This window comes from Diospyros lotus, chromosome 14, assembly GCF_014633365.1.
Source record: "Diospyros lotus cultivar Yz01 chromosome 14, ASM1463336v1, whole genome shotgun sequence".
Lineage (NCBI taxonomy): Eukaryota > Viridiplantae > Streptophyta > Magnoliopsida > Ericales > Ebenaceae > Diospyros > Diospyros lotus.
The window spans coordinates 33,309,753-33,322,601 of record NC_068351.1 but is presented as its reverse complement, the minus strand read 5'-3'; the positions used below and the strand labels follow the sequence as shown (position 1 = coordinate 33,322,601).

General features: G+C 36.9%; 1 protein-coding gene across 1 annotated transcript; it reads left to right on the top strand.

Moving 5' to 3' along the window:
• Positions 1-2,100: 2,100 nt before the first annotated feature.
• LOC127790968 (MA3 DOMAIN-CONTAINING TRANSLATION REGULATORY FACTOR 1-like) lies at positions 2,101-10,984 on the top strand. Its single transcript, XM_052320706.1, has 4 exons — positions 2,101-2,421; positions 2,555-2,790; positions 8,665-8,759; positions 8,942-10,984. Exons 2-4 carry the CDS (start codon positions 2,571-2,573, stop codon positions 10,772-10,774), a joined length of 2,148 nt encoding a protein of 715 aa, XP_052176666.1. The 5' UTR covers positions 2,101-2,421; positions 2,555-2,570; the 3' UTR covers positions 10,775-10,984.
• The last annotated feature ends 1,865 nt before the right edge of the window (positions 10,985-12,849 follow it).

Sequence of the window (12,849 nt, the reverse complement as noted above, 5' to 3'; positions counted from 1 at the left end):
ATTAAAAAAATAAAGCATATGTCATTTAGTGTATTTTAAAAAACTTAACAAGTAATTTGATAAAAATTTTAAAATAGTTTTTAATCTTATCTTGGCCATTTTATATCTTGCTCTTAAAAGTATTTTAATTTTATTTTGATATAATTTTATTCTACTCATTTTGATAAAAGATAGTTAAACAACTTAAAATATGAGATTTTTCCATTATTTGTAGATAGTAACATTAAAAAAAAATGAATTTAGTTACATTTTTATTTGTACATAATATGATCCTCGTACTAAATTAGAAAGCTTTGTAGCAAAATATATTCACCTATTGTTTGTTATTTAAATTAAATAGTGATGAGATTTAGCATGGGATAAAATACTAATGAGATTAAATAATCCTATTTGGCATTTAAGTGCATATAAATTAAATTAATCATATTTTATGTTTGATATAGTAAATCTCCAATGTGGTGAATTTGGACATTAATTGCTAATGATTTTATTACCTATTAATCCAAAATCTAATAGAAATTGTAATGAGAGCTCCAATATCAATTTATTTGTATAAATTGAACATCTTCTACCGTATAGCAATTCATGGATGGAGTATTGTTAATTTTCAATGAATTGTCAATTGTTTTTTAATCGTAATTGTTGTGTTTGGAATGAGGTGATGACATAATATTTATAAATGATGATAATTGATGAGACAATATTCGAGAATAATTAATTTTAATGATAACTCTTCTTAAATGATTATAGTGAATTTATGTCATTGTCAAATCAAGTTAGTCAAATTCTAGTAAGTTGGGCTAAGATTGATAAGGAATAATGTTATTAGTATATCTTTGTGTACATGTTGGATTACATAAATGTGTATCAATAACAAAAATATCTCTCATGGGACGTATAGAGATGCGTGAGGCGTATGGAGGTGAGGGGTATTTTGATCATAATATTTCTGTGTGTAGGTTAAGATGTACAAAAATGATGTACATCTAGTATAATTCTTATAGAAGTCTAAAATTAAAACAAAGATCGGTGGAATAGTCATCAAAGGTGGCATTGTCATATTTGACTCTAAAGGGATGGAAAGCCGAGGAGTTTTATGTTAGTCAATTTTTAATTGATTGGTCTATGATTAGTCATCAAATAAATAATTAGACACAATGAGATTAATAAAAATTTAAAATTAAGATAGAAAATTAGTTGAATAGTCATGGCATGCTTGGCACTAAAGGGTTTTTTTTTTTTTTTTTTTGACAAAAAAGAGGATGAATTTTATATTAGTTAAAAAGAGAATGTTTTATGTATTTGTATTCAATTTGTAGAATAAATGAAGATTTGATTTTTTTAATCTTAATTCATTTTAAGATTCTAGATGTGACTATTTATAGCCTATTATATGATATTAACTAAATGTGCGTTTGATTGTATTATTTAGAATTTAATTCTAGATAATATTGTCTAGAAAATAAAAATCACCCCCCCTCATTGAAAAATGAATTCTATGGAAAGAAGTTTTAAATGGTTGTACCATACATATTTTTTCATGAAAAAATTAAGAGTGTTTGATTATTTTCCATAAAAAATGTGTAATAATTAAATATTTTTCATGAAAAATGTGTACAATCAAATACACTCTAAGCGAAAAAAATGTATGTTTCTTTGGCTATATTCGTGGAAGGATTTTATTAGGGTGCGTTTAATTGGAGGGTGGAAAGTGGGGTGGAATTCCAATTCCTTGATTTCAAGGAAAATTCTCACTTTTTGAATTAAGATGGAATTCGAATTCATGACAAATAAAAGCAATTTGATGAATTTTCTTAGAATTTGGATGGAAAATAAATTCCATCCTTATTTTCTACATCTATCAAATACACCCTTAGTTCAGTTTCCATTGATGCCCCCAATCCATTTTCACTTTGTAGAGAAGAGCAAGGGCATCCAGGTAATTTCACTTCTGGGACCGAAACCCTAACCGGGCATGAGTCAGCGTGTACAACTCGAAAACTGGCTTTAGCGCCAAACGCACGTGGAGAGCCCTTAGCAATCGTGACGTGTACAATTAACCGCAGCCTCCCTATAAATACCCCTTCGTCCTGATCCATTTCCCCTCTCTCTCTCCTCTCTCCTCTGTCGCTATCTCTCTCTCTCTCTCTCTCTCTCTCTCTCTCTCTCTCACGGTTTCTCGTGTAAGGCACCGCTTCTGCTCGCAAATTCAAATAGCAAAGACAATCTCTCTCTCTCTCTGGGGTTTCGATTGATCTAGGGTTTTCTCCAGGTTGGGAAGTCCGATTCGGTTGCTCTTTGCTCGATATTGGAGCCAAGAGCGGAAGAAACGGGCCGGGAGAGATTTCGCTCACGACGGTGGCCGGTTAGGTCTTCGACTGGACCGCACTCACTGGTTCTCTCTCTACTGAGTGCAGAGAGGTAATCAAACTCGGTCGAATCTTGTTGACCGTGCATTGCGGACCTTGCGGTTTTCGATTTGAGTTTTATGTGCTAACAGGTAGGGTAGTGATGTTGATGATGATGATGTTTTGAATTTGATTGTTTTCTTTAGGATTTTGTGAGTGTAAATGGCGTCAAATGAGGGGTTTTTGACGGAGGACCAGCGGGAAATGCTGAAGATAGCGACGCTGAACGCGGATGTTATGTCGTCATCGCCAAAATCGCCATCTTCCCTACTCTCGGAACATCACATTAAAGTCCCAGCCGGTGGGAGAGCCGCGACGGGTGGGGCTGCTGTGAGGCATGTACGTCGCTCTCACTCGGGGAAATTGGTGCGAGTGAAGAAGGGTGAGTAGGTTGTCATTTTCTTTAATGTGGAGATTTCTTTTTTCATTGTTGGTGTTTTGTTGATGACCTGTGCGTACTTGTGAAAATTGTTGTATCTTGGCACTATTCGTTGTGATTTATATCTCTTTCTGTACCTCTTGGTTTGTGTTACTTCTTTTGGGTTTAAATTTAGCTTATTTTTTTTTAAATGGAGGGATCTTATGAAAGCTAATAGTCCACTACTTGTTACAATAGTTTTGGTGCTATAGAAGCCTTTGAATAACAATAATGTTGGGCTTAAGTTTGTTACCTTATAGAAGTTACAGTGTTAAATGAGATTTCAAAATATTTCCCCTGTGGTTGCAAAGTCAAGTTAAGCTATTTGTGAGAGAGTTCAGATACATGTTGTAGCATGATAGTTGCTTCTCAGTGCTGCAGAGTAGGGAAAAATTGCAGAATAGAATCAAGTATGGGATTGATTATCCTGTTTGATAAGCACAGTTCAAGGTAGCATTTACCAGCTTTCTGTCTCTGTTACTGGTTGTCTCATGTACACGTTTTTATTTCACTTGTTAAATTGAGGAAAAGAATGCAGACAATGTTGACTAAACAGCCACATGTTTTGGCTTTTCCTTGTAACTAACTAAAGACAGCAACATTTTTGTGCCGATTACTCTAATTTGTTGTCTTGTTAATATCGACAAGCTGTCGTTCAAGCTGGATAAATTTGATTGGCTGACTTTTCTTATGTTATGGATTTTGAGCGGGTGGAACTAGGTTTCCATTTTGACTGTTAAAAGAAAAGGGGAAAGAAAAATCTCCAAGCTTTCACTTCATGAGGCTTAGTATGATCACTCCCTCCCCTAATTTTATCTCGTTTTAAAGAGCTCCATCCTCCATTCTTGGAGGAACCTCACCATCTCACCATTTTTCTAATGGTAGCTGCAACTGTAATGGTTATGGTAAGGTTTGGCAGGTTAGTATAACAGTAGAGCTAGTTGGAGATGTTTTTTTTTTTTTTTTTTTTTGGGGGGGGGGGGGGGCGTAAATTACACTAATCACTCTTGAGATAAAGCCTAATTACAGAGACCATCCCTCGATTTTTAGAAATTAAAATTACAACCCAATACCCCTGATGCTGAGGTTAAAAAGTTAGAACAATTTAGCCCTTGCCATCCTCAAAAAATCTCTCTGCCCCCCTCCCCCCTCAAAAAATAAAAAAAATCTCTCGAACTTTCTCTTCTCTTCTCCAATCCAGTAACAACAATGGCAGTGGTGGAGGCTTCGCCTCCATCTTCGCCCCCCCTCAGTCCTCTCTTCTCCTTCTTTTTCTCCCCTCTATTGCCAGGTTCAAACTCAAACCCAACCATCAGCGAGTTGAACCCAATGAGATTGGGTTTGATTTTCAACCCAAAGATGGATGGGATTCTCCCTAGCATTGTTGGTGTTGAACCCAGCAATATTGGGTTTGATTTGCTTGAAAAGGTGTTGCAAATGACTGCCAGTTTTGTTTGCTTCTTCAACGGTGGTCAACCTCCAATCAGAATGGTGACAGTTAACTGATTGGTTCTTTGTGGAAAAACTCTTCTGTTTGCTTCTTGATGAGGTGGCATTATGCTTTGGATGGTGGTTGTTCTCCAATTCCTTTTTAAGGGCAGATATGAATTCTTGATTGCAAGGCTTCCAACTATTTTGGATAGGTTGTTGGTCCCACTCCAATTTATAAACAAAGATAGTCCGAGATTGGGATAATTGTTTCCTCCTTTGATGTCCTTTTGTGCAAGTCAAAGATGGCTTTTGTTTTCTAGTGTTGGTTGGGTTTTGGTTAGCATCGTTGAACCAATATCGGTGAACAAAACGCTTTACTAGTTCTTTTGGCAGTATATTGGCTTGTGTTAGGGTTGATTCCCAATGATGGCTTGGGTCCCTAGCCATCAAACCTAGTGATGCTCTCCCTCTCTCTTTCCCCCCTCTCCTTCTCAACGATGGTGGCCAACAATGGTTTATAAATTTTTGCTAGATTTGACAATATCAACTATTTGATGGAACATGTTAAATTGCTAACCACCATCTGATAAAGTAGTTAGATTTAGGGTTAACTTTATCTTTTATACTATTATTTTTTTTACTCTTAACACGCCCTCTCACGTGTCCAGGCTTCTTTGATAACTGGTCCAACCACATGCAACAATTTAAATATTGGGTTGGTAGTGAAGTTTGAACTCAAGGCCTTTCTATGCTTTAATACCATGTTAAATTGTTAACGACCATCTGTTTTAAAAGTTTATGCTGTTAGATAGTGTTATCTTTATCTTTTATATTATTATTTTTCACTCTTTGTAGAACACAACCATATTAATTGTCTCATCATTCATTGGTTAGAGGGTTATATCGTGAAGGGAATCTGGTGTACAATTTTGCCACATTGTTCTTTTTGCATGAATTTGTATTGTCAATGCGACTTTTAAAAGTCAATTGGCATTATGGGTGCCATGCTACCGACCCTAATGTTGCAGTTGATCATGAATTTTTGTTGCTGGGTTCTATGGCTGGTTGCTAGTTTTCGAACCACCCCCCCCAAAAAAAAAAAAAAAAAAGAAGCCAAAACGTATGTTTAGAAAGAGAAAACAAAGAGGGAGGAGAGAGAAAAATCAGGGGGCCAAAGTTTGGTAGGGGGTGATCACTTTCATTTTTGGGAAATGAGTGGCAAACCTTGTAATTAGGCTTTACCTAAAGGGTGGTTAATGTAATTTACCCTTTACTTTCTTGGGCTAACTGCTAAATTTTTTTTTATTGACATTCACATAATTTTGTTTTTGTTAACAAATCACCTTTACTACTAGGGATCAAATGGATTTTGAAAATTTTTATTTGATTACTAGACATTGTTTTGGAAATCAAACCAGACAAGGTAGTTGGACTAGTTTAATAGGAAAGTGATTGTTGAATCGGTTTGGGTGATTGAAAAAATTACCTAGTTAAATTGGTGAATCAGCTGGTTCAATTGGGTTGTCATATTTTACAATTTTTTTTTTATTTTTTGGTGTAAATTAATTATTTTGAAGTTGATTTTTTTCCCTAGTTTGATTGTTAATACTTGACCATTTTCCTGTTTTGGTTCAATACATTGTTTAAGAAATGTAATCTTTTATATGCATTAATTTTGTTGTATTTTACAGTTCTAACTTTTACCTATTTTCCTTTCTGTGATTAATGATTTTGTATTTCATAGCTGTGGGTTTAAAACCAAAAAAGTGAAGAAGAGCAAAAGGAACAAGGAAAATTAGAACCATAATTTTTGGCATTACTTAACAATTTTAGTTGATTTTTGGAACTATAATTTTGGCCTTGCGTAACAATTTCAGCTGATCTTTAGAACCATGATTTTTGCCCGTAATATTCCAGTTTGAATCTTTAGTTGTGTTAATGGGTAATTTACATTGTAAGAGGGTGTAATAGGAAATTAGTAACAATTTATTAACCCTTTGAAATGACAACTAACTTGACAAGTTTGCAAAAGGTAATATGGATTAGTGTTTGGATAGTGGGAACAATGTAATTGATACTTATCATTGCTTTTGAAGTTGTATATATCTTATACCGAAATGCCCATAGGCAGAAGAGTTCGGAAGGCAATAATCACCCTGAATGATTTTAATAATCTAGGCTTGCTCAGTTTTTGATCATCTTTTGATGCTATCTACTTTGAAAGATATTTCATTCTCATTATTCACGTTACAAGATCTTGTTTTGTAATAATGGTTCCTGTCGTATGCACATTGGAATTGAAATTTTTGATGGGGTTTTGTGATCCTATGTTCATGTATATATGATTATATGTTTGTAAATTGGGATTTATGAGAGAAGTTGATGATGTGATTTTTTGTATGAGGAAGAGCATGGACATGTAGTATGAATATAACAAGACATAAAAGCACCAATTTTTTGTTTTTTTAAATGCAGGACATGGCATGCTGGGGACACTTAAATTATTAGTTAATATTTATAGTGGAAACAGGTTCCAAAAACAAAACCAAGTAGGGTTAGCACAGAATGAAGGGAAAGGCCCTAATGTTGTGTTGGCAAAGCCAACTTATTGGGTTGCGGGTGGAGAAAGGCGAACATGGGGACTTGAATCAGGATTCAGTGTAACCAAGACAGCAATTCCATTACATGTGAGACAGAATGGGCAGGTGGATTTTCCTGGGTCATTTTCTGTGAAATAGAGCCAAGCCTTTTTTTGACTTCCATCCTGCCTTTCTTTCATGAACAACCTTTGTTGAAGCCGTGGTCTACATAGCAGTACTTGATATCCTTCTTGCTCTGTCTAAGTTTGACTAGATGTACCAAACAAAGCCTTGGGTCAAAATTCTATTTTATGGTAGTTCATGTATGAGTTTTTTTGCAGTCTATGGCAATTTTTGTCCCCTAGTATACAAGTGGTCCCATCTCTTGCCAAACCAGATGTGGCAGTTTCCTGAGAGAGGGTTTTCTACCTATAGATTTAGCCATCACCGAGGAGCTGATTCCTTATATATTTGACATAAATTTATTTGAACATAATGGAATTACAATATAATGATGTAAAAATTAGGAAGCCATAATTTTCATGCTTCATTCATATAATGATCCATACCATAAGAAATGATAAAACTAAACCAGTATATTAATTAACAGAACAATCCATAAAGTCAGAGAATCAACCAAGAGTTAAAAAATGTATTTACAACCCATCAGATCATCAAACCAAGAAGAAGAAGAGGAAGAAGAAGAAGGGGAAGAGGAAGACGAAGACGAAGAGGACGATTTTACTTTGTTTATTTAGGATGTCCTTAGCAATAAAATGAATATGCTTCACTCTTGTGGGCTTTGAAGGGATTTTAGAAGAAGAGGAAGTGGATGCCCTCCAAGTTGGAACCTTTTTTTGAACAAATGAAGTGTTAAACTAAAATTCAAAGATTTTACTTTTGTTTATGTATTTATTTTTACTTAGGATAAACTTGCTTCAGTTTGTTGGCTTTGAATGTTTTACAATTGTAGCTTACTGTTTTGGTCCTGGGCATGGGTGCTAGTTTGAATGGAAAAACTACTTGTAATGGTTTGGTAGGGGGCATTATGGGGGGTTTTGTATTATGAACTGGCTTGTAGGGGGCACAGTTATTTTGAACTTAGCCATAGGGAACATGGTATATTAATTGTTTCTGTTTCCAGCATCATGGTTTGAGCGGAATCTATTGATTATCTTTTCCTGTTTTTATAGTAGTTCTCTCTTAAGTGTGTTTTCGTTTTTACTTTGTATGACCTTCATAAAAGTGCTGAGGCTAAACATAAACAAAGGAAAAAGTGGAAAGAAATGAAGAAGGTGAAGGGAACTTTATACATGATTTTTGTCAGCATGTTTGATTTGATTTTGCCCGTGGCAGATCTTATATGGGTTATATCTTTATGTTAACTTCCCTTTTAGGATGGTGTATCTGCCAGCCTTGTTATCTTGTGTCCCTTCCACGTTACTGTTATGTGTGCACATGGTCATTCACTAATTTCCAAGCTGAAAGGAGTTTCTAAGCCAGGGAAGATTGTAATTGGTTGGTTTATGAATTCGCTTGTGAATTAAGAATTTTATAATCTAGTATTATTGAATGAACTCATTGATATGTGCGCGTCTGAAATCAGATGCTTGCATGGGTTGCGTGATCAAGTACTTTTGCTCCTTTTATGTTTTCTGATTACAGGTTCTTTTTTGTTTTTTTGGAGAAGTGAAATATTCTTGCTGTTGATTTGATCATCAGATTGTTTACTGACATGTTTCAAGTTTTAATGGATCTCTCTCCAGCACAGCCTTTTCCTATTAAATTGTTAATAGTGTTTGCTGCTTTTGTTGAACATTGTTAACAGATGGTGCTGGTGGCAAGGGAACATGGGGAAAATTGCTTGACGTGGATGGTGAATGTCATATTGATCGAAATGATCCAAACTACGATAGTGGCGAGGTAGTTATTGCTTTTAGTACAATTAATTTGTCATACTATTAATTGGAGTAGAGAACCTATTCTTTGGTAGTTTCAGCTAAAACTAGCAGCTGTGGTTTCACTAGCATTCTCTTGTCATAATTTTTTTCTGTGGTGCTTTGTCTTTTATATGGATTTTGATAGTATCATTATGGCTGCTACAGGAACCATATCAGCTTGTTGGTTCAAGTGTCTCTGACCCATTGGATGAATACAAGAAAGCTGTGGTTTCCATTATAGAGGAATATTTCAGCAATGGTGATGTGGAGTTGGCAGCGTCTGATCTCAGAGAACTAGGATCCAGTGAGTATCTTCCTTATTTTGTGAAAAGGCTTGTTTCCATGGCCATGGACAGGCATGACAAAGAGAAGGAAATGACTTCGGTTCTCCTTTCGGCCCTCTATTCTGATGTTATGAATTCAACTCAGATTAGCCAGGGGTTCATCATGCTTCTTGAGGTTGCCGATGATCTTGAAGTGGACATACTTGATGCAGTTGACATCCTCGCTTTGTTTATTGCTCGTGCTGTGGTGGATGACATCCTGCCTCCAGCTTTTATCACCAGGGCAAAGAAAACATTTTCAGAAACCTCCAAGGGATTTCAAGTTATCCAAACTGCTGAGAAGAGCTATCTCTCAGCTCCACACCATGCAGAGCTTGTTGAGCGCCGATGGGGTGGTAGCACTCACCTTACTGTTGAGGAAGCGAAGAAAAAAATTGTGGATCTTTTGAGGGAGTATGTGGAAAGCGGAGATGCTTTTGAGGCCTGCAGGTGCATAAGGGAGTTGGGTGTTTCTTTCTTTCATCATGAAGTTGTAAAAAGGGCTTTGGTCCTTGCCATGGAGACCCGAACTGCAGAATCACTCATAACGAAGTTGTTAAAGGAAGCATCAGAGGAAGGCCTAATAAGTTCCAGTCAAATGGTAAAAGGGTTTGCCCGGTTAGCTGAGAGCCTTGACGACCTTTCTCTTGACATTCCATCTGCAAAATCCTTGTTTCAATCTCTGGTCCCTCGAGCAATCTCTGAAGGTTGGCTTGATGAGTCATTTTTTAAATTCTCAGATGAAAATGGGGATGTAGAAAACCAGGATGATGGGAAGGTGAGACGATACAAGGAAGAAGCAGTGACAATAATTCACGAGTACTTTTTATCAGATGACATTCCTGAACTCATTCAGAGCATTCAAGATCTTGGGGCACCTGAGTACAACCCGATTTTCTTGAAGAAGCTGATCACCCTTGCCATGGACAGGAAGAACAGAGAGAAGGAGATGGCTTCTGTCTTGCTATCTGCGCTTCATGTAGAGATTTTCTCAACTGAAGATATAGTCGATGGTTTTGTGATGCTTCTAGAATCTGCTGAAGACACGGCACTCGACATTTTGGATGCGTCAAATGAGCTAGCTTTTTTCCTAGCAAGGGCCGTCATTGACGATATCTTGGCTCCCCTAAATCTAGAAGAGATAAGCAACAAGTTGCCACCAAATTGCAACGGCAGTGAGACTCTGCGTCTGGCTCATTCACTCATAGCTGCACGCCATGCAGGTGAGAGGATCTTGAGATGCTGGGGCGGTGGGAGTGGCTGGGCGGTGGAGGATGCCAAGGATAAGATACAAAAACTCCTGGAGGAGTACGAGAGTGGGGGTGTAGTGAGTGAAGCCTGCCAGTGTATCCGTGATCTTGGAATGCCTTTCTTCAACCATGAGGTTGTGAAGAAAGCTCTGGTTATGGCTATGGAGAAGAAGAATGACAGTATGTTGGACCTGTTGCAGGAATGCTTCAGTGAAGGGCTGATCACCATCAACCAAATGACAAAGGGCTTTTCCCGGATCAGGGATGGGCTCGACGACCTGGCTCTCGACATCCCTAATGCAGAGGAGAAGTACAAGTTCTATGTTGAGCATGCGAAGAAGAAAGGATGGCTCCAACAAACACTTGGCTCTGCTGCAGTTGATGATGATGCTACATCCACCGCCACAGCGGCTGCAGCTCCTTGAGAAGAACACATATTTCAGTTTGTCTCTTTCTCATGGTATGTTGTTATTATGCTTAGTCAGTCTTATACTTGGTTCTGTTCAAGCTCTTATGCCTCTCTTTCTTTTTTATCCCCCACCTTCCTAAACTCTCTAGTTGTTCAATGTGGATTTATGAATGTAAAAGCTTTGAATTAATTTACATAATTATCAGTGATGCTGCATTATTAAGAAGATAGGGTGGTCAACGTAATATAATAAGTTGTTCGCCTGCTACTTCCCATTCCCCCGTAGATGGCTCAGAAAACGGCCAGTATATAATTAGAGAAAAATGCGAAGAAAACCATTGAAAAGTGAACAATTAAGGTTTGTTTTGTGTGTGGAACAATTTATAGAATCAAAAAGCACACAAAGAACTTATGTCCCATCCCACTAAAGAAACAAACCAACCAATTTCGTTTTTCCTGTTCATTGCTTTTTTCTTCAAATCAAACTCTCCCTTTCCCTTCCCCTTCCCCTTGCCCCTCTCCTCTTGAGGGCTTCTTTATCCGCAACAAAACCATCTTTTCTGCACGTGTTTACAGCAAACAGAGGGAAACCCCGCATAAGCAAATTAATAAGCATATTTGTAGATGTGTGTGAGGGAGAGCGAGAGAGAGAGAGAGAGAGCAGGAAACTCAACTGAAGAAAGATATATGTCTCTATTATACCTTTGGCGGTGGTTGTTGGTGGGGGACTTGGCCTTGTCTATTATAGGGGTTATCGTTTCCTTGATTGGCAGAGTTGGTCTTCTTTTCATTTCTGGCCTTGTTGAATATCACTGTAAATCCTTCTGCCGATGCTGGGTTGTTCACGTCCCACTCCCCAAATTTTGGCAGCGGCCGCCCGTTATACTGCTTCCAGAAAGAAGAAACTTTATGCTGAATTTTGAAGTAAATATCTTTTCACAGAACGAACGAACGAAGAATCAAACGAAACGAAACAAAACAAACATTTCATATAGGTTTAATAATTGCATGTTAAAGAAGAAATATATTTACATAAATTTTATTTAATAAATGATATTAAAATAATGTAATACTCGTCAATAATTAATTAATTAATTTGACTTGGAAGCCGATTTAGGAATTGAGGTCTTGGGGGGTGGGGGGAGTTGGGTAATGTTGGATTGAAGTTAAGGTGGGATGGATTGAAATTAAGCTGAAAAATTATCTTTAAAATTTAAATTTTATTGTAGATTGTTCTGCGCCGAAATCTAAGACTGCTCACAACATAAATCCGTCCCTACTTAAGGGTTTATTCTTTTTTTTTTTACTCAGCATGTTCTTCTTAATATATGATAAATCACAAATGCATAATATTATTATTTAGAAATTTCATATATGATTGTATTGTTGTTTATATCTGTATATATGTTATTGATGTTAAAGAACGAAAACCAAATTTATTTGTATTTACAATTACCAACGATTGAACGAAGGTGAGACTGATATGATATACATGGGGTTAGTAATTGATACATAGATGCACGAACAAACTCCAAGATTCATGAAAAAGAAAACCGGAAAGAGAGAGCAAATGAAAATGCAAATCGGGGGGTCGTAACGCAACGCAACGCGATCAACTATATTCTGATACACACACACACACACACACACACACACACACAACTAAAATCAAAGATTCACGAAAAAGCAAATCAGAAAGAGAGCTACGGAAAACTAAAGCAAATGAAAATGCGAATCGATCGTAACGCAATCAACATTCTGATACATGCATGGATAAGCAAGCTCGAAGATTCTTGAAAAAGGAAAATAAAACCGGAAACAGAAGGCTACAGAAAACGAGAGCAAATGACAATGCGAATCGGAGGATCGAACCGCAATCAACGACGTTCTGATGCATGCATGCGCGCGCAAAAACAAGCTCAAAGATCCACAAAAATGGAAAAAGAAAATCAGAGAGACAAAGCTAAATGCGAAATCGGAGGATCGTACCGTAATCAACATTCTGATGCATACATGCACAAACAAGCTCCAAGATCCATGCAGGAGGAAAAGAAAATCGGAAAGAGAAAGCTACGGAGAACGAGGCAATCG

Excerpts from the sequence above, each read along its gene's own strand:
- LOC127790968 (XM_052320706.1), top strand. The coding sequence starts at position 2,571 with ATGGCGTCAAATGAGGGGTTTTTGACGGAGGACCAGCGGGAAATGCTG. Across the intron at positions 2,791-8,664 it reads ATTGGTGCGAGTGAAGAAGG|ATGGTGCTGGTGGCAAGGGA; the intron begins GTGAGTAGGTTG and ends CATTGTTAACAG. Across the intron at positions 8,760-8,941 it reads CAAACTACGATAGTGGCGAG|GAACCATATCAGCTTGTTGG; the intron begins GTAGTTATTGCT and ends TGGCTGCTACAG.